The sequence below is a fragment of the Pagrus pagrus genome (genome assembly GCF_965226575.1).
Source record: "Pagrus pagrus genome assembly, chromosome: 3".
Lineage (NCBI taxonomy): Eukaryota > Metazoa > Chordata > Actinopteri > Spariformes > Sparidae > Pagrus > Pagrus pagrus.
This window is the reverse complement of record NC_140187.1, coordinates 7,530,943-7,553,479: the sequence shown is the minus strand read 5'-3', so window position 1 is coordinate 7,553,479 and position 22,537 is coordinate 7,530,943. Positions and strand designations below refer to the sequence as shown.

Genomic DNA, 22,537 nt, shown 5'->3' with positions numbered 1-22,537 from the left:
GTCCGCATACTGTTGCAGCACATACATTCACTGTGGGCACAGTAACACGCCGAATTCCTTTGGCTGAAAAACTCCCAAACGCAGCCATTCCCCACCTCTCCCCTCTCGTCTCTTTGTTCCCCATCTTTGCACTTCTCCTCTCTCATTCCCCCCTTCACTACCTCTTTATGCTGTTTCCTTTGGTGTTACTCTGAGCGCCGTGCTCCCATAGACCTCCCTGCGCCGCCAAGGTTCGATCCCAATTCCCCCACATAGCTGTTGCCTGGGCCTCATTCACAGACCCCGTTGACTGGCAGTGTGAATGTCCAGGCCTCATGTTTCGCTCTGTACCCAAAACCTTTTCCTCCATCAATCATGGCAGAAGAAAAACATGTCAAAGCTAATACTTAGTGAGGAGATCTTTAAGATTACTGATTTTATTTTGGAATAACTCTGCCACTGACGTTTGTGATAATACTGTATAACAAAGATGACTGAGGTCAAATATGCTTGACATAATGTGCATTTAATTTAAAGACTAGAATGGTACTGAGTAGAGTATATACATTTGCCAAAGCCTAACAGTCCCCTTTAATTTAATCAAGCCTCGTCCAGAAACCATATTTTGTTACCAAGTAGCGGCTGAAAAAAACACCACGTTCGTATGAAAACATTTTTATCTGGATTTGCATCAAATTGTAGTCACTAATAGATACAAGCCACCTAAATATGGCTTTTTTAATTGACTGAAATGCTGTCCCTTTACCTGGATCTGCACCAAAAGTTAATTGAGTCTATTCTGGGCTGAGACTGGTCCTCAGCCCAAGTTTTGCCAAAATCCATTCAGTAGCCTCTGTGTAATCCTGCGGACAAATCAACCCACCAACCAACCAACAAACGGACACAGGTGCCTCCTTGGCGTAAAAAAAACTCTTTTAAACACACTGTATTGGTGAAGCTGCTTTCAACTCTTCATGAATACGATGATGTTATCAGCCATGTTTCCATTAACGTATTTTTATTTTGAAGTACTGCATTAGATATAGTTGATGGAAATGGCACCAAATTGAAAAAAAATCTCAATTTTGCTTGAGGTGGTTTTTGCCTTTTTCAGTAAGGTAATGTGCTTTATGGGAGATGAAAATGCCTTTTCTAAATAAGTTAAACTCACATGACTGACCAGCTTAGCTGTTTCCTTTCCGAGACAAGAAGAAGCTGTGTCCATTGTTGGCATCTTCTTGAAGCTGTGTCCATTGTTGGCATCTTCTTGAGTCCCACCTTCAGATTCCCATCTTCACTTGTAGCCAAGGCGACTGTTTTGTTTCTTCTTCTTCTTTGAGGTTTATTGGTGGTTTTCTAACAACTGTTTTTTTGTTTTTTTGTTTTCTTTTCTGGTTTGCAACTTCTATCTTCTGATGAAACTATGCTTTCCATAGCCGAGTTTATTTGCTCCAAAGCAGTTGATGGTAAAGCTCCTTATTGCATTGTCTTAACATAGCTACATCCATTCCTTTCCACACTTAGTAGTAAAACATATTAAAAGTTTATTTAGTCTGAAAGTAAACTTTGAAATACTGTTACAATACATCTTAAGCACACACTGTCCCATTCTTTCGGTTTTAAGAAAGCGTCTGCATCTGCCACAGTTTTTGAATCACTGCTATAATGGTCAGATTTAGAAGGTGACGGCGCTGAGTGATGAAGTTTGAGTTACAAGAGGAAAAAAGGCATTAATCCCTGGACTGTAGGATCTGTGAGTTCAGTGATGTGTGTCTCTAATATAAACACAGAGATTGGACCCTGACTAATTCTTCTTGTGATTCGAAAGGCCTTTAAATCGAAGTTGCAGCTGTAGATGTTTCCATAATTCCAGATGCTACAGTTGAGCTGTAATTGCCCGTACAGCTTCAGAAAGAAGCAGTGGCTGTGTTTTTATTACTTTACAATGTACAAAACTGCAGCCATGTTATAGTGAGTGTTTAGAAAAGCACAGGAAATTGGGAAAAATGTGTTCCCATAATGTGGGACAAATTGTTTTTTAATAGTACAACCACAAGAAATAAATACAGATGTCAAAATATGCTATGATAGTGGATTTAAAATATATATTCCCCTGGAAACAAGTAAAAGAACCCTAAACTTGACGGAAAAGCTGCTTTATTGTGTTTCCTTTCACCAGACTTAATAAATTATCATGCTTTTTGCACTGTTACTATAAAAACAACAGCCCTGACAGACCTGAGGGGTTTTAACTTCAGATATGCAGTGCGTCCCGTGTGTGAATTTTTCATGTTTCTGTACTTCCAACACCTCTGTCTCAACACCTCCTATATTTTCTCCTTTATCAGTGGGGCAGGTGGGAGCTGGATTACCTGAAGCAAAACCGTAGCTGCTTTGGCCCACGATTTAAAAAAAAAGCTCTCGCTCGACAGGGTACAGGTGCAAACGCTGGAAAAAAGGTTATTTTTTAGCAGTAAAGGTTTAGGCGGAATGTGACTCAGGAGAGGATAAGGGGATTTCTCAGACAGCTATGTTAGTTTGTTTATCGCTGCAATGACGGATGCTTATGGCAACGTACAAACAGATTCACCCCATATACAGCCTGTGATTCACCTACATGCAGGCAGGTACACAAATGCAGGATTTAATGGCTGCTGCGGCGTGTAGGTTCATCTTTGTCTCTATCACGGTTGTAACTTTCCTCCCAGGTTACCAAAGAGAGCTCCATAAAAGGGCTTTTAACAGAAAGCAGGGCACTTCAGACATTTCTCAGGCAACTAGAGCATGGTGAATAATTCAGAGCAAACTTACAACATGTTGCCATGTTGCCATGTCTGCAGAGAGTTGCCTCACATGCAACGCTTCACTGATGTGTATTTATATATCGGTTGCACTGATGTATATTTACATGTTGGACTCGTGGTCTGTGTGTTTTCTGGGTTGTTTTGTGTTGTGGTCACTTGGTGGCTTCTGTTGTAACGCAAGATGAAACCAAATAACCGTTAAATGTTGCATAAAGAAATATGACATAATGGAAAGTATATCAACATTTACATTTCTGTCTGCTTTTCAGATGAAAAATATACAGTACAGGCTTCTACATTCACTCTGCTGCCTGTTGTAAAGATAACACTCGCTCTGCAACTAATGAGTTTTTTCAGTGTTGATTAATCTGTAGATTATTTTCTCGATTAAGTGATTAGTTCTTTCCTCAAACCTCCCAAAGACAAAGTTTACTGTCATAGAGGAGTAACAAAACTAGAAAATATTCACATTTAAGAAGCTTTAATCAGAGAAATTTGACTTTCTTTTTTTGAGAAATTACTCAAACCGAATAATCAGAAAAACATTTTAATTAGATAGCTTGTGATTATTAAAATAGTTGACAACTATTTCAGTTAAATGATAAATGTAAGACAGAAATTAGTTGAACAAAATTTTTTCTATTTGATAGTTTCATTGTCACCTTGGGCTTGGATGATTATGATGATTAGGATTATGATATTTTTCCTCTATTTTCTTTAAACTGTGACAAATTCTGCCTCCGTTACAGATCTTTGTAACAAAGTGTTTGAAAACCATATTTGAGGGATCATTACACAAGAATTTTTGGATATCGGCTGATACAGCTATCAGAATTTTTGATTCCCTGATACTAGTATCAGTCAAAGATCGGTCAGGTTTTAGACTTTAAACAATTAAGCAATAAGTTAACCCTAGTGCATTTACAGTATTGAAGTATTTTTGGCTCACACGTCTTGATGCTGTCAAACTATGAAAGTTTCTTTATTTTTTAATCTAAATTCTCATATGTATCCTCCTCTGTCTTTCAGCCTGTGCATCTGGCTTTTTCAAGCCGACTCAAGGAGATGAAGCCTGTTTGCAGTGTCCAATCAACAGCCGTACCACCAGTGAAGGCGCCATTAACTGTGTTTGCCGCAACGGATACTACCGCACCGACTCGGATCCTCTCCAGATGCCTTGCACAAGTACGTATAGAATCGATGCTGTTATATATGAACTTTAACTTGCACTTCACACAAACACACACACCAAAGCCTTTGATTTCAAACATGAACTTTTTGACACATACACATTTCACACCCGCAAGCAGATGAGCCCCGGGATCAAAGGACAGTGGTAGTCTGTGTAACTCCAAACAGAGAAACCCTGTCAGAGCCGTCCCTCACACGAACACGACGCTGACATGCCCATAGTGTGGCTGTCCACAGATCTGACCCAACACACAAGGCTCGGCTGCCCCTCCTCAACATCACACAGCCCGTACTCCAAGCCGGACCAGAGGTTACTGGGCCAGGGCGAGTAGCTTTGTGAAGGGGCAGGCACGGAGAATGAGCCCAGGCGAGACTCTCTCTTGTCATGCCAATGAAGCTGTTTGAATTTGAATTTGAATTTGAAGCTGACACTGAGGTTGAGCGAAAGAGAGAGCGGAGAGAGTCGGAAGGATAGACCAAAGGAAGAGTGAGCGAAGGGGGGGTGTGACGCTTGAGGGAAAGACTCGTAGAAAGGAATGAAGAAGGAGAGGGAGTTTGAGAGGGAGCGAGAGGGAGAGGGGTTGCGTGTATCTGAGAAAGCCAGAGAATCGGTGCATAGAGTGCGGTCTAACTAAAACAAAACGGGGGTGAGCGAGAAAAAAAGCCCCTTTCAACGTTTTGGTAGTGTTTTTTCCTCACTCTGCCTCTCTGCCTGTTGAAAGGAAGAGAGGAGGGAAAAGATTTGATGGTCTCCAACAAAGGAGATTTGCATAAGCCCAGCTCTGGGAGTCGAGCAGCTGTTGTGAATGAGAAAGCAGCAGCGTCACGTCACCCGTATTAAGCGCAGCAGGGCCCGGCCTGATTAAAGCAAGGGAATGGGCCCATCAGAGCGGCCCGCTGGCTAATGGGGGGGATATTAGTCCTCCTCCCCAGGAAGGAGATGCCAAGGAGGAGTTATGTTTCCATGTGTGAGAGACACCAAGAAGAGCACTCAAATGGGCTTCCTTCCAGAGCCGGAGATCTGTTAATTGCTGCCAATTAAAAGGAGGTTAAATAAGAAGTGATCGATTGAGATTTAGGATGTTGTGGGCGGAGCAGACTTGTTTATCTCATTAGTCCTGGAGGGTTCGTCTTCCATAATTAGGTGCACATGGTTGTAAAAGATAAACAGTTCTCAGTGTTTGTTTGTTTGGCCTGTCACTCAACACGTAGCACCATGTGGAAAGTTTCCACCCCGTAATGTGTAGCTGCTAAGAATGTCTCAACAGGGGAAACAGTATGTCTCTCTCCGCTGCAGTAACTCTATACGATGCACCATGAGAAAATTGTCGAGAATAGATGTTAAGAAAACACTTGACAAAGTGGACACCAGCGTGGAAAATGAGAGAATGCAAATGGGCGTCCTGAGGGAAGAGACACTGCCAGCTTGGAACACAGACTCAGACCTCAGACGGGCTATAGTATCTCAGCGAGTTTGTGGAATTTCTCCTGTCATGTGTAGGGGTTATTTAAGTTGTGGAGTTGGTAATTATGCCTTCTACACCATCAAGTACGCAACATAGCATCCATCATAAAGTTACAACAGTTCTGTGGAATTTAGTCGATGCAAAAATATAACGTCCTTGAAGTTGTGGCTCGTGTGAACTGACAGGATGATATTTTTCACATTTCTCTCCTTCTAACCTTCTTTTTACCGAGCCATTAATCGGTTAGTGGAGCAAAAGAAAATGATTGCAGACAATCAAGTAACCATTTCAATCATTCAAACATGTGCTGGTCCCAACTCTTTAGTGTTAAGATTTGCTGCGTTTGCTGTCATTTCTGATAGTGTATGAAGAGTCTTCACATTTTGGACTGGAAGATGTCAGTTTGGGCTCATTTTTCACATTTTGACGTAGACTTATAGACTAAATTGGTCAATTCATCTGGAAAATAATTGGCAGATTAATCACCAATGATAATAAGTGTTAGTTGTAGCCCTACTTTCTGTGTAAGAGATCTTTTTTCATCCTTTTTAGCAAAAAATCCTGGTGAAAACTACAGAATGCTACTGCAAATTAAATTTACATAATCACATTTTCAGCCTATTGTTAGATTGTTAACTCTTCACAGTTTTCTGTACATTTTGTCTATTCAGCAGGATATCTTAATGCAGCTATAATCAAGATGTTTGTATTAACAATGGATCACATCACATGACTGTGACTGTGAAAGGAGTTGCTTCTGGTGACAAACCCACAGTTATCTCCAAACTCTGCAGTTCCCCTCAGCTGTGTGGAGCGTTTTAGTGTCCCTCTGCAAATTGTTTTGGTTTAACAACCTACAACTAAACTGTTTATGATTTACTCTCACTGCTCTCGTCAGCCTTGTTTTCAGCTTCAGACTGCTGTTAGTAAATTGGAGCTATGATAAATCCACAGTACTGTACCTGCCCAGCACCAGCAATGACAGAGTCAGCTGGTGACTAGATAGTGAACACTGGAGAGCATTTAGCAGCTAATAGCAGCATTATATTTCCCCAATTCATGGAGACCAAAAACAGAGCTAAAAGAAGAGTGAATATGAGACTTAGAAGGACGAGTTCCCATTATAATAATAATAATAATAATAATAATAATAATAATAATGATAATAATGTTTGTCCGTACTGCTGGATGTGTAAATAGTTGTTTACAGGTGGTTTTCACTTTTGACAAGAGGTAAAGAAAAATATGTCAGTACACATTCAAAAACTTTCAGTGTAATTTGGTGGAAAGCCAGCCTAAGGGTCAAGGACTAAATACGTTTTTTTGTGATTGTTGTTGCAGATCCTGATCGAGTAGTGCCTAGTAGTGTCTTATTGCACCAAAATTTATGTACTTGTTTCTGGAAATCAACTGACAGAACAATAAGATCAAACAGCTTATTTCTCAAAATGTCTTTGCATTGCTTTAATCACTCAAAGGCTGACTGCAGACTCTCTCTTGTGTTTTGCAGCCGTCCCTTCAGCTCCACAGACTGTCATCTCCAGCGTGAATGAAACCTCTGTCATGCTGGAGTGGATGCCTCCTCGGGATTCGGGGGGCCGCGAGGACGTGGTCTTCAACATCATCTGCAAAAGCTGCGGCGGAGGCCGGGGAGGCTGCACTCGCTGCGGGGACAACGTTCAGTTTTTGCCCCGTCAGCTGGGCCTGACAGAGTCCCGGGTCTACATCAGTGACCTGTTGGCCCACACGCAGTACACGTTCGAGGTGCAGGCTGTCAACGGGGTGTCAGATCAGAGCCCCTACTCCCCTCAGTACGCCTCAGTCAACATTACCACTAACCAGGCTGGTAAGTGGGCCCATCTGTCTTTTTCTACACTTTATATTCCCTGTGTGGTTTCCTCTTCTCTTCTCTTCTCTTCTCTTCTCTTCTCTTCTCTTCTCTTCTCTTCTCTTCTCTTCCACGTCTATTTCCGTGCTGCTCCTTTGTCCCCCTGTACAGCACCTCTTCATCACACTCATTCCTCTACAAGCACATAATGCACTGTACATAGACCTCCACTAAGTAAGTTTCTTCCCTCTCCTGTATGGTGATGTATGCAGATTAAGAGCTCTGAAATGGGGAGGAGAGTGCCGTTGATGGTGTGACAGACAGAATGTGATGGCCTGTTGGTCTTTACACTGTGACCTCATCATCGTGTTTTTCAGACTGTGGCTTTGAGAGCAGGCTGCTGTCTCTCCACTTCATCTACTGTTCAGTGATTACAGCCATATTTTCATCCACCCACTTGATTGTAGTGTTAGATTTAAAAAAAAAAATGAAAAACGCACTTTTTGTATAGTATATACAGTAGTTATACAGCTATATACACGCTGTATGCTCTGAGGCCTAATGAAAAACATGTTGGTGACTGGGGTAACTTTTTTAATCTGTACGATCTTCTGGAAATATACCTCAAAATCTCCTTCAATCTCCTCTGCAACTCTTGGAGGTTTGCATGCCTTCCACTCTGTGGTTTGCGGTTGAAGTTGGCTGCATGTGTAATTATTTCACAGAGGGAGCAGCATTGATTTGCTCTTTAATTGTCTTTATGAAACGCATCATTTGGCGTGCCAAGGTTTCTCCCCCGAGCACTGATGAGCAGGGGGATACAGGCCGGGCTTATCTTTGCACTGGCTTTGCATCCCATTAGCAGCATACGCAAGTGCCTGTCATCTCTCATCATCTGTCCGTCTGCACTCAGAGCAGTCTTCTATGACTGAGCTACCTAAAGCGCTTAGTTACTGCTGTTTTATTACAGCGGACATATTGGGTTTTGTTTAACTACACCCTCACTCTCTCATTACTTTCCTCTGGAATTCCCAGATGTCCAGATGCATGCATGGTAGTTGTCAAATAGGAACTGTATACAAGTTGTATGAAGACATTTAAGAGGAGATTTCTATGCGTAAATCTGACTTGTCATAGCAAACTTCAGTGTTTACAGAAATCCGTTTCTGTAAACGCTCCATAAAGCAATACTGAAACTCTAAGTCATGCTAAAATGGAGGCCTGCATTCAAACGGCGACCTCTTTTTATTGTCTGTTTTGATTTGAGTCACTGGTGTGGTGGGTTAATGAGGGCCTGTGAGTGCAGTTAAGCGTTGTAATGAGGCCCCTGCCCCACTCTTTCTCACTGGGCCACAATAAGTCTGCCACCCCAGCCCTTGGCTTCTCTGCTTCCCCTGCCGTGGGGTCCTGGCGGAAATTGGGGGGCTCTGCGCCCTCTCCACTGAAGTGCCCGTCACTTTGAATTAGGCAGCGAGGGCTCCCGTCAGAGGGAGCTGTGAAAAGAACTCAACTCTTGCTCGCCCCCACTCCACTCTCCCACCTTCCCCCATCACCCTGCAAAACCAGGCGCACCCCTGGGACACGGGCTTGTAGTTTTGCGGTGCTACGCTACAGGGCTGGGGTCACAGGCACCAGGAGTCCATAATTGCATCTGGTTTGTGAGGCTTGGAGGTTACATAAACATCATGTCACCCCTAATTACCTCAGGCAATTCTCTGCCTCCTTCTTACACTGAGAATGAGAGCGTTAGATGGGGATAAACAAAACATATCCGTGCATAATACAGATATGTGTGTGTCAGTCAGTGTCTTAGTAGGCCTGATTTGTGGCCAGAGACTGGAGCTTTCCACGAGAGCGACAAATAAATAAGTAAATGTAAGTGGCGTGAAAGTGTGTCTCATTTCTTGTGTGGATGACTGCCGTCCTCAGCTAGGACTTGTTGGTGCAAAGGGTGGAGGCAGGGGAGGAGAGTGGTGTGAGATGTGAGCGAAACTTCTCACTCACCATCCCCAATCAAGCACCCACCACACTCTATTACCCACAGGGCTTATCCTCCCACTCTGTAGGTGGTTGGCGACAGTTCCTTCGCGATAAAGGACGTGATTGCCCTGGAAAGTGCGGCGCTTGATTACACACTGTAATGCCACACAAAAGGAGATGGCGTGCTGAATGGCATTTGAGCCCGTTTTATAAGCATATGACTAATTCCCCCAAACTTGCATTGTGTAGAATACGCTAAAGCCTCGCAGCGCCTCCCAGCCTTTTTATAATAATGACTCACAAGTAAGCCATCTATTTTGACTTTGCTCTGTCTATAAAATGTTGCTCTTTGCATGGCATTCAGAGAGCGGAGGGACTGAGACAGTCACAAATCGGATGCTGTTTCTAAGCTGCTGAGGGTGAAAACCAGTGTGTCTAGGTGTTACAATGATTTAACTGGATCTGACAGGTGAGAGAGGGGTGACACCAGACCAGTCTGACACGTAGGGTAACACCATGTGGAGATGGGTCAGATTTAAATGTATTAATGCACTGATGCATTACAAACATCTATGTTAAACATTTGGTATAGAATATTCTTGCTTTGAGCGGCTTCATCGTGTTCCTTACTTCAAAACTTATATATAGCATTTGAAAATACTGTAAATAAGTTAAACTCTCATTGAAAATTAATAAGCTGATCACACCCCAAAGCTTTAACTTGTTTTAAGGTCAAGATTTACAGTTAAACGACTGGATTTTTTAATGCATTTCATTGTATACTTTGCCTTTTTCCCTAACATTATCATGTTCTTTGTGTTCAGTCATTATTTCACTCCATTCTTTCAGTTCAGATGTTAACTTATAAGTTAAAAGGTCAGGTTTTTACGAATGAGAGAACTCAGGCTTGTGTCAGTTGTGCAGTTTTATTAGAAAATGTTAGACAGGGAACCATTAATGTGGTGATGTATTGTGTTTTTCTGGCTATGCTCTGTTTGTGATCTTCTGCTGAGTCAGAAAGAGTGAAAACAGGTGTGCATCGTTAGGCCCTCTAAGCAGTGAGTGACTTCACTGGCAAGTAAACTTTTCCTTAATGCTTAGCTGTCGTCTTCATTCCCTTTCACTACTACAGAAAATCGGCTGGACTTAACGTATAGAGTCACTACATTAATTCTTTACAGCTTACAAAGTGCTGGTGAGATGACCAGTACTAGGTGACTGGTGAGTGAAACATTCAGTACGATATGAAGTGAAAATTGTTGCTGAAACCACCGTGAAGTTTAATCAAATTGTTTTGACAGCTAAGAGGCAGTATGTGATTTTGTCCTAATCGACTTCACAGTACCACATCCTGCTATTTTGTCTTCACGCAGTCTGAGACACATGGCTGCATAGACAGGCTACAAACACAGACAAGGAGATTTATGCATCCAAAATTTGCAGACATTCATAAATCCATTGCTACGTTTTTCTATGACTACCGCCTAGTCTCAAACTATTGATTTACTAAATCAGGCTTCACCATTACAACATAAGTAATATCTTAGCTAGTAAACACAGTAATTACCTCAACCAAGCCATGTCTGTTTTGAAAGTTGGTTGGTTGGTTTGTCAGCAGGATTACACAAAAACTAAACGGATTTCCATGAAACTTGGATTGAGGATTGGTGCCGGCCCAGAATAGACCCCATTAACTTTTGGTGTGGAATGGAGGGTTTGTTGGGCCTTGGCGGACTTATGGGCACTACTGAGTGCCCTTCTAGTTTGTAAATAGATGGCCAGGAAACATCTATAACACTGTCTAATCAAGAGCAAGTATGTAAACAGAAGGTTGCTGTGGCGTTACATTTATATAGGCATAAATGATTTATTTTGGAAAGGTCTTGCTTTGTTTTATTTATGTCTGCCTTAATGCCTAAATATGTCAACTGCGGTCCACATTATCTATTTTATTCTTCACGAAAAGTGGTCATACTGTGTATTAGCAACTTGAGTTTTGTCACTTGATTCAGATAGCTATGTAACAGTTAAAGCTGACAGTTACAGGGTGTAAATATTTAGAAACATGTACTGTAATCTCTGCATAAGAACGTATTTGTGAGGAGCAATCCATTTTAATTTTGTCATGCATAAATCCACTTAGTAAATACTTATGTTAGAATTACCCAATGCCTGGACCAACAAACGGCTCGTGGTCGGCATGTCCAAGTATGTATTTCAGCTTTCAATAATATTTAGATGACACAGTTCTGATAAAGAGCTGCGTGGGAAGTTTTAGTCATCACTATATTTCATCTGTGTGTGAAGGTTTACACTTACTGTATAAAGACGAGACTGTATTTTTATACTTTAAATTATGAATACACAAACCGATAATTGTTATCTTATTTTTGCTAGCTTACTGTAGAGCTGCTGTATCATCAATTTCAGTGCATCGAAGAGAGATTATCACCTACCTGAATGCAAACCATCAGTATTCTGCTAGAGAATTCAGCAGTGCACAGCAGATAAACTAGATCTCCATATACCCGGTGTGTATGCCATATTGCAGTCTATAGAGGTTGGGTGTATTAGATTCCAGAGGACATATTTGTTTAGGCATTTCATTAACTCAAGGTGAGCTGTGGCGTCTGCTGCTGATGCTATTGAGAAGCAGAGGGGCTGAATTGGTTTCTTATCAGGTGAACTGGCTGATTGTGGAAGTGAACCACATTATTCAGAGGGTGGGGGGTGTAATCGGGCGCAGCCTTTTCATATGGTCTGGGCAAGATTTATGACTTAATTATTGTCCAAATTGCCCAGGTCCACTGTAACCAGGCTACCAGGGACTTTGCTGCTCCACTGGGCCGTGGTGTGAAAAGCACTGGTGCAGAGCCAGGTGGGACTGCCAGAATGTGTCCATACAGCAGCCAGCCAAGTGTGGCTACTACACTGTTGACTTTGGGGCATTGTCACCAGTTCAAAAAAGTACAGTCCAATGGCACATTCATGGCAATGACATGGCTTCCAAGTTGATTATCTGCCTTTATCTAATGCAGAGTGATTTTAAACGATGTGAAAGGAACCAGAATCCAGCTCATTGATGCACAAAACAAACATCCTAATATGCTTTATTTACTACTGCTAGTTATGTTTAAACAGTTTCATAAAATGTAGCTATCATACATCCTTATGTAGATGCAGTCCTGGTAAGTTAAAGACCAAGACATCTACTTAAAACAAATAAGTCATCAAATGTATGATTTTACCTGTAAGAAAATATACTTTCCAATCACTTTTACAAGAATACAGTAATAAAAGCTAATTCAGGCTGCTGTATTTTCTGCAAAATTCAGCTCTAAATAAACCAGAGCATTTGGAGAGATGCAGGCTGAAAGATAAAGAGGCTGAGAGATGGAGAGTCAGACAGGGACCACCAGTATACATGGTGTGCAGTGTGACAGTGACAGAAGGTGTTAAGAACGGCACATATGGTGGGTGCCAGTGTAGGTCAGCCAGGCAGACAGACAGGAGGCCTCAGCGTGCACCTGGAGCTCAGTACTGACAGAGCCTGGAGACAAGGCTGCTCTGGTCGTCAGCCAGCAAGCCACACATACACCGCGTTCATGCTACTGTCGATTCCGAGCAACCTGTTTACAAAGACAGATTCAGACAAGCACTACAGCAGAGCGAGTGAGATTAGCTTAGCGATAAAGTGTGTGCTAAGCAGCCTGCAGGGTAGTGGGACAGTGAGCTTCATCTGATGACTTTAAATAACCTGCGCATGCAGTATGAATTTGATTATGACTCCCCAGAAGGGAATTAGCACACGGATTGTCGAAATTAGTTAACTAATTGATCATGTTCATAAATCATTCAGTAGCCATGTGTTTTTTATGGTTACATTATATGGATCTCTTCCTTCAGGATGTGATCAGTCTGTGCAGGGAGGAGAGGAGTAGAGCGTGCACATCGCATGCATATAAATCTGGGTTAAAAGGCCAAGATCTTTTGGCCCAGTGGGCTGTAAAAGTGAACATAATGTGAGTATACAATTAATTATTGTTGAGTGCATTAGTTGTGTACTGTGCCTGAATAATTGACTGTACTTTAATGCAGTCATTTATTTACTTTTTACACACAAGAGCACAGTGATGGTGATAATTAAAAAGAGATAATAAATAAAGAGGATGAAGCAAAAAGGGGCCACGACCCAATCAGCACACGGTTTTTGAATTTATTAATTTGTATATAAACTTTATGGAGTTATCTTCAGCAATTAAGAAAATTGGTCTGTGATAAACACAATGGCACCCACCTCGCTCTTTTATTCTTTCTCTCCCTCTCACTGCCAAACACACTGTAAAGTTCCTGTGCTGACATACAGATGAAGTATCCCTTTTAGGGTGAATGCAAAACAGAGTCGTTATTGTCTGAGCGACTGTCTGGAGTTTCTGGTTTAAACACGGTGAGCTGCTTCCCCGTGCTTCTACTCAAATGTCACTAATGCCTCTCATTTTTTAATGCAGCCTCGATTCACTCACACAGATCACCCTGATCATGCGATCTGCATCCACCATCATCCCCTCGAAGGTTTTATGTGTAAATTGGGGTCAGGAACTTTATAAGCGGAGATGATCTTTTATAATCCTTACTATTGTGTGCCACTCATTGCAGCAGTCTCATGCTGGGTATATAAGCATGACTTCGACGTTAAGCCAAAAATCATTGCTGTGCATTGACATACAACAGGAGCAGATGGGCTATATAAGATTTCCACATCCTGTTTATGTTGGAAAAATGTTACTTTGGAGCTGCTGTAGTATTTCAAGTAGTGGAAGCAGTGTGACTGTCTGCCTCCTTGATGTGATTTGAACATTAATCAGGACATTGCTTAATGTAATAGTCAAAATTTTTTCCACATTTCTCAGGAGGTCTCCATTTAGGAGCAACTCAAACTAGCTACTCGTATTAGAAGATTTCAAATGTACTTTTATCTAGAGTGGCACTCAGTGGAGCGCATACCTCAGCCAAGGCCCAATATTCCCCAACAATTCAATCAAAGCCCAGTCCAATATCAAACTCCTTATCAATATATCAATCTAATTTTAAACCACCCCAAACTGCTTAACCATAATGCGCTTTTTTGTATGTAGTAGCAGATATTCCTCTTAATTTTTTCATGTTTTCATGGATTGTATCATGTCAAGCCCCATAACACCTTTTTTAAACAGCTATTCAGCTCTGTTATTCACATGTCAGCATTTTGGTTTTTGCTTTCCCAACAGAGCCATTAACTCGATAAAACAAAATGTTTGTGCATGCCACTAACCAAGTCGGAGAAAAAGAAGGCTGGAGCCCACGCTCGCCTTTCCAACATTGTAGAATATTGACATGCATTCTGTGGTTTGTGGAGTTTTTGAGTTTTTCTCCTTGCAGATGCCAGTTTGGAAGTTTTTTAAATGCAGAAAAACAGCTTGCTGATTAAACAGAGTCCAATTTCTCCCAGAGCTGTGCGATTCAAAAACCCTCATTCCACATCCCTGTGGCAGACAGCTCAAACATTGTGTCTGTTCAGCCCAAATTCATCCCAACAGACTAAAAGGACCACAGTGCATCTTAGAAATGACTCTTTAGGTCAAGTTTAGGTTCCTTAGAAACTATTTTCTAATAATTCAGGATGGCTTAGGATTTTGTCCATATTGGACAATCACATTTTTGTTTGTTTAATTGACAACATTTTAAAAGATTTATAAAGTACAACATATTAGACTTTGTCAGGTATAGAATGACAACAGTGTTTTCACAACTTCATTCAATACGCTTTTCCTGCTTTAAGACCATCTTCCAAATTGAGGATGTTCAACATGTTGAACGTCACTTAACCCACTGAAGAACCATTTTTTATGGAAGTCCCCATATCATTAACAGAGACAGTAAAGAACTACAATTACTAGTCAAATCTCATTTAATGCTCAAAGTAGCTCAAATACTGAGGATTGCGTTCAGCACCACCCACCGACATAGATCCGATAAAGAACCATACTTTTTTTGGTTGTATGACGTTCTGCTCAGTTGCTGCAAAAGAATCGTCTCTCATTTCCTGTGCAGCATTGTCTCCACACATACTTATCCGGGTTTATCTCCTCCATCTCAAGATTTGCCGGCTTGGCTGCGATTTAAACCCTAACCTCTGCAAGTATCTGAAAACTCTTCAAGCTCCTGAAGAGCCTATTTTAGAATTAGCTTATGGTGTGTTTATATGAGTGTATTATGGTAGTCCCCAATCTTTTCCCGTGCAGATGGTTTAAAGCTTGATGAACTGAAATCTCACTTTTGTAGCTTTACTGCACTGGAAAATCTTTATAGATGTAAAACCCACAATCCTTTGCAGCTGGGGAAACAGGGCAAGCTGCCAGCACGCTAGAAGTACATGCAAATATGGGCCTCTCCCTTTAAGACAGCTCGATGCGCCGCTCATAAATGGACGGCAGTCGGAGAGAGTGGAGCAGTGGTAGCCTGTTTAGGAGGCTGCCTGCTGGAAGACCAGGTGGTTTGGGCCCTTTGGGAGGGACTGTACTGTGGGGAAACTGATTTTTACAATGAAAAGGAAAAGAGATTTACGAGCCCTGACCTGTTCTCGCTACCTCCCCCATTTTACCCAAATCATAGCTCTGCTCTTTGCACCAGAACGTCTAATCATATCAGAGCCACATGGATGTAGTAGACACATCAGGATGTTTGAAGGATGCAGATAAAAGGCCTTGAACATATTCTTTCTCAGAAGCGTATGATTCATGTGCCGGTAAATGTTGGAGACTGTTCCATTTTTTTTCCTCGCCTGTTTGCAAAGAAAAAGAACTTAAGCAAGGGAGGATCAAGTCACGATGGCGTCATGTCTTGCTGTCAATAAAATAAGTCAGCTGAAGGAAATAAAAGCCACTATTTTGGTTTTACACCCCATGCTCCTCCAAGCATGGTTCAATGTACAGTTTATGTGGATATCTTCAGGACCTGGACCACTTGATACACCCTCAGTGGTAGTCTTTCCAACGAGTGTGTGTTGAACATGGGAACTCATGGCTGAGCTCCCTCTGCTGCCGTCCATCCACAGTGGTCTCATCTCAGCAGCCTTGCCCAATAAAGATGCCCATCATGTTCTTAGGAGTTCTTAGTAATGAGGCTTAACAGTAAAAATGGGTATGGTCAAAGAGAGTAAAAGCCCACCTAAAGAGTGTAGTATAATAAAAGATAAGAGAGACATAAATTAATGGGATGGATGAAAGGCTCAGTTCTGTGTGTGTTAGCAGAAGCATGCCCCATTAAATCGGCTTGGATTTAAATGAGTGGAAATATCCCCGTAAACTCCATCTTTAATTGATTAGAGGAGTCACAAGGTGTTCAAACACAATGCTCAAACATCTCTTAGAGATGTTGAGCAAAACAGAGCCTTTGTATTCTGTGTTGTTGGGCCAAGGCCAGAGCGTCATGCTAGAATAGACTCCAAAGCACCATCTTTCATATCAGATCCCAGGCGCTGTAATGAAGTGGGGTCTGAAACCCAACTCTTTGACGACAGCTGGGGCCTCCCATCCTCTCACAATTAAGCAATGCAATCTACAACCTTGAGACTTTAAATGGACCCAGGCACCAGCCTATTCACTATTTTGTGACTGATTATCTTTGAGTAGGGCTGAACAATTAATAGAAGTATAAAAATGAAATTAAAGTATGGCTAAAGAGCTGCAATTTGTTTGATGAGGATAAAGTTTGTCAAAACAAATGAATCATTGTGGAGCTACAGAGACGGCCTTGCCAATACAAATCATATTTTCCAGACATAAAGGAACATGCTTGCTTGGTACAGACTCCAGCCAAAATCAGATCATCATAATTTTTATATTATTTCAGCAAAAATGAAATTCAACAATTACCACTCCCACTACATCCATGACTCATACAGAGAGGCAAAGTCCCACTACTTCCATTGTGCCCCATAGGACCTTGTTTTGGGAAAAAAATTGTGAAGTAGTCGATGGCAAGAGACAAATACATTTTTGAGTCCCACATGTGATTTTTGTCAATTAAAAGATAATTTTTCAAGTCAAGAAAGTTTCACTTTGTTGTACAGATGGTAAAACACGATTTAGTCTTGTGAACTACATCGTCACACCAACATGGCCGTCACCTTGGCAGAGAAAAATAGTTTAAAAAGGTGAAAAGCAGAGTAAATCTGGCAATATTGGCAGCTGCAGTGGTGTGAAATGTGGTGTAGTCAATGTTGGGAGCCAGCTAATATACAGGACCGACTCTACAAGGTTTCAGTCATGAGTCATATTTATTTGTTTTATGACAAATTGTGACTTTCTTGAGTTTTGAATTGTCTCCATACATATTTTTTGTGACTTAAGGCCCGATGTTGGTCCACTGGAAGGAGATTGACTTCGCCTCTATATTGCAATCACAGTATCTCTGAAAATAATCACAATATGATTTATTTTTGCATATTGGCTAGCCCTGTCTTTGAGCTGTTTGCAGACTCGAATATATTTGGAGATTTTGAAAAATCAAACACAGTCTGTTTATATTTGACCTGGTGTTAAACACATCATGCTGAGTGTGTGGGTTGAGTAGTGTGTGTCTGAGCAACAGGGAAATTTAAAATGCCTTGTATGTAACATTAATAATCATCAGCGGTTGCTTTCCAAGCTTTGCTTTGGACATGAAAATGTTCTTGAGATTAATATATTTTATCTGCTGTGATGATTAGCAAAAGTTTCCCTCATGGCTTTGTCTCCTCTGTCCGCTCTCTCTCTCTCTCTCTCTCTCTCTCTCTCTCTCTCTGTCTGTGGTATATGGGAAAGTTAGAGACGTATTCATCAAGGCCATTTATCTTTTCAATTCAGCCATCTAATTTAATTATATAAACTTACAATCCCTGTCTTTGTCATTATAACCGCTTCGTTAGTTTTAAGAACATGAATAGAGCATTCATCGAGACAACCCATAAATACAGTGAATCCACAGTGAAAGTGGAGCTTGCCCACTTTGAAGAAATTGATCTGACTTGACATGGTTTATGATGACTTGGCTTCCACTATATAACTGACTGGGAAACTTCCTTACATCTTTGTTTTTAATTTCTAATTGTCTTAAATGAGGTGCAATCCACATGATTTAAAAATAATTGTTGTAACAACAGAGAAAATGGCTTGAAACAACTAAAGCATGTATTTAGCGGCATAACTCAGTGACTGCTGTTGACACAATGAAAACCAAGTATTTACTCAGCCCTTTAAATTATAGATTAAGTCGGGGGGGGGGGAATATTCTAGGTACACTTGAAGTTTCGGAGTACAATGGAGACTTGTAGATTCTGAGTACATGAATTAGATGTAGGAAAATGGTTTTCATATGTGGATCATTGCTGTAGGCCCTACTGCAATGAAACGTCGACTTGGCATACCGCTACATTCCTCAGTCAATTGGTGGAATGTCAGCTTAGCTTGAAATGCGTGTTCTGAATTGACTTGAAATACACAACACAGCTGGATCGCTGTTTTCTCTACAAGCCGAATGTTTCAACACTTTCTGTTTTTTCTACGCAGTCGCACTAAAAGTCACGTCTTCATTTAATTTAATCTGATACACCGAGCCTTATCGGTTCCTTGAGCTCAGACATGGCGACTGCCACCCCGCTGTCTGGAAGTTGTCCTTTAGCACAAGAAAACCACAGTGTTCTCCTCCAACAGCTTTTCATGTTGGCATGTGTCCATCCTTTGTACATGAATACATGAGCTGCCTTTGTTTCTCTGGCCCTGGATCAGGTTACTAGGCATGGCTGTGCCGTGTGTTTAATGGAAATGCTATGCAGGAAAAGGCCATGTGGCAGTCTTGACTATATGTACATCCGTAATGGGATACTCGTGAGTTCCCCTTAGAGTAACTATTTGCCTTATTAGGCTGTCGTCTTGTGACTGCAAACAAACTAGCGAGTACAGTGAGATGGAGGAGATTCCTGTGACTGGTGTCCTGACTGGATACTGTATACATTATTGTACCTCCGGCTCCAGGAAGGGGGCATGATGCATGTACGCTGCAGGGTCGCAGGCCATCGTGATGTAAGTGCTCTGCTGAGATGAAATACAGAACAGCTATTTATTATCTGCTGGCAGCAGCACATGAGGACATACTCAGTTCCCTTGACCATCACCGTTTATACGACACATCATAATTTGTTGCCTCAGATGGATGCTTCTGTTGGGGTCATAGGGCACACGAAGCAGGGCTGATTAGCTGATGAGAATGAGTAAGGTTATAAAAGACACTTTTTTTATCATTGGCTCGACTCACTGTGGTCACCTACACACTATAATTTCTCCCCTACTTCAGGACAGTAGTTGCAACATGACTACTTGATGCTACTGTAAGCATTTCTTTACATGAACAGCAAAATAAATATGATATACAGAAGATTTAAAAGCCACACACATGCAGCCCCAGAGTCTTAGATTATAGAGGCGTGTCAGTCGTAGTTTCCCAGTCAGTGGATTTTCCATAGAGAACGCGTGCCGGTGGAGAGACTTCTCTCTTTATTGCCGGGACTCAGGGGAGCCACTGTGCTGCTGGCTGAGGGCTGCGTGTGTGTGCAGCACGGGCCTGTAGGGGATGAGCGTGGGGCTTGGTGTCCATAAATCTTGCCCAGCACCCCTCCCTCTCTAACTCCCCAACCCACCCTACCCTTTCACACATACAGAGAGGGCTCAGACGCAGAGGCCTACAGGCCTTTGCCAGGCTCCCCAGACAGAGCTTTTTATCTTCAGCTTCTCTTAGCTTTACACTGACCCACGGCACCCTGAACTAATCTTAATGGTTGTTGGAGGACTTGAGGTGATCACGCCCCTCTGACCTCATGGTTGTGCTAAGAATGTACAATGCACGACTATAGTAGGCCACCCATGATGGAACAAGCCATTAAGTCTACTACTGAGTCCTCACTTTGTGTTTGCTTGATAATATGCAAATAAATCAAGCTATGGGGTGAAATTATTCTACTTTTTTCCAGTGTAAAAATATTGCTTTAAGGAAATGCATGACTAATATAGTGACTAGAGAAAAAAAATCCCAAAACAAGCAAATGTTTTGTGTTAAATGACGGATATAGTATTTAACATAAACCTACCGCACATACTGTATGATGTAAGCTACATAAAAAGTCAACTTGTCCAACTGGGATCACTGGCCATGAAACATTTGGGGAATTTGCAGGACTATCTAAGGGAGGGAGGATATTTTACAGTCCAAGCATCTTTGACTGCATTATAATTTCTAAAAATAAGTTTTCATATTGGCGCATATCGGACAACATATACGCCAACACCGATATTTCTACGTATATATCCATCGGCCTCTAGATTTTAATTTAATCCTCCTTCGTCACGAGACCTATTTATTTCCTGTTCATGTCACAATGCTTTAAAAATCAACTCGTAGTGAATTTAGTAAGGTAATCCATCACAGTCAGCAGTCTCCTACCTTGTTTTTTGTGAAGTTGCATTATCAGTGAGAGGCAGAGCAGTTGCTGGGAGCAGCTGGTGGTGTTTTTTCGGATGCTGCAAACTTCAAATGGATAATAATTATCTGCCAAATTATCTTACTAATGAGCTCTTTTAATGCCTCGAATGTTTAATCTAGAAGGCAAACAAGCAAAAAAGTGTGTGTGCAAAAAGTTAACTTTAACTCTGTTTGTCAGAGGGTGATGAGGTAATCTTTGTGTTCCCCTACCAATATAAAGGAAGCTTTGAAACATCCGAATGTTGACTCTCATACCGCTCTGAGATGGACAGGGAACAAATGTTTGCCTGGAAGGTAAAAACAAAACAAAAAAAACAATTACTTCGGAAAATATTGTTGTCAGTTAGTAGAAATTTAAAACACATGCAATATTTTGCATGGACACGCACTGCTATGGGCCTTTAAGCTCTCATCAACAAGGAAATAAGCATAAACAACTTCAACTAAATAAGATTTGAATGCGGGGGACTAAAATGCTTCACAAAAGGATGTCTGTGAGTCTTGTGATTGACGCTTGTTTAGTTTTTGTAGCCGACATTCTTATTTCATGTGATACATTGTGCTCTTAAAAATGATTAATATGAAAAAGGTGGTCTGTTATCAGCAGTATGACAAGTGCAAATTAGTTGACATTGGGAAGTCCCACGAGGCAGCCTTTGTGGTTTAGCCAGTGCTGTGACATGCCAGCCTGCGATAACTGTCTACCCATGCGACTCTCTGAAAGGAGACTGCAGTATATTACTTAGATTTTACAGCATTACACCTTTGCAGAACCTGTGAGAGTAAAGATGCTGTAAAGTCCTCTGTGCGTGACTGTGAAATCGGTCGTGATTGATGTGCCGCACCCTTAACATACTGTCTCTGTCTCCTAACAGCTCCATCTACGGTATCTATAATGCACCAGGTCAGCCGTACTGTGGACAGCATCACCCTCTCCTGGTCCCAGCCTGATCAGCCTAATGGAGTCATCCTGGACTATGAGCTACAGTATTATGAAAAGGTATCAGTCATGCAGCAACACATTCGTCCACTGAGCCCTCACTGATCCATATAAACACAAGTTCCACTTCCTTTTCTCCCTATACAGCTTAATAAATTAAACATTAATGGTAGAAACTTACTCTTGTTTTGCTCTGCATTTAAATTCAACATTACAGCACATCCTGGGAGGCATTCAGACAGAGCCTCTGAACATTGCTTAGAACTTCTGCTCATTCTCTTTCAATTATAATCACGGTCAGTCACTGGGAAAGGAAACCACGCTCAGCCCTGCAGCAGGGCCATTGGGGATTGATGCGCAGAGACTTGTGGTTGAAACAATGGTGCATTGGCTTCTGTAAAAATAGTATTGAAGGGGCAAGCTCCAACAGATCTGCATACTTTCTCACAAGAACACTCGCAGTCACATTTGTGCGTTGATTCAAGCACGATGATCACTATAATACATACAATCGCACACGTGTGCACGCGCACATATACGCAGCATTTGTCGAGCTTTTGTCTACATGCTGAGCCGTTCCACTTTTGAGTATAATTCCCCGTCTCTGACACTGCTGGAGAGAGCTGTCAAAACAATTGTCCCGGCCCCTGCTGTGGCTCAGAAGTGCGCGCTGAGCAGTGGGTTGAAGGGAGCAGCTAAAAGAGTCTCAGCCTGCACTCTCAAACCTGTCAGCATTCTGGAGAGAAGGAGTATGGCAGCGAAACACAGCTCTGATCATCAGACGGCACGGCTCAGA

The 22,537-nt window shown here is 41.7% G+C and overlaps 1 protein-coding gene across 4 annotated transcripts in view; it reads left to right on the top strand.

Annotated features, from left to right (window-relative positions):
- The window catches only part of ephb2b (eph receptor B2b), a 134,434-nt gene that overhangs the window by 87,248 nt on the left and 24,649 nt on the right, over positions 1–22,537 (top strand). For all 4 annotated transcript variants that reach the window (XM_084348885.1, XM_084348883.1, XM_084348884.1 and 1 more), the window contains exons 4-6: positions 3,813–3,968; positions 6,951–7,286; positions 21,677–21,801. In XM_084348885.1, coding sequence (XP_084205011.1) covers positions 3,813–3,968; positions 6,951–7,286; positions 21,677–21,801 — 617 coding nt within the window. The remainder of the gene's footprint in view (positions 1–3,812; positions 3,969–6,950; positions 7,287–21,676; positions 21,802–22,537) is intronic.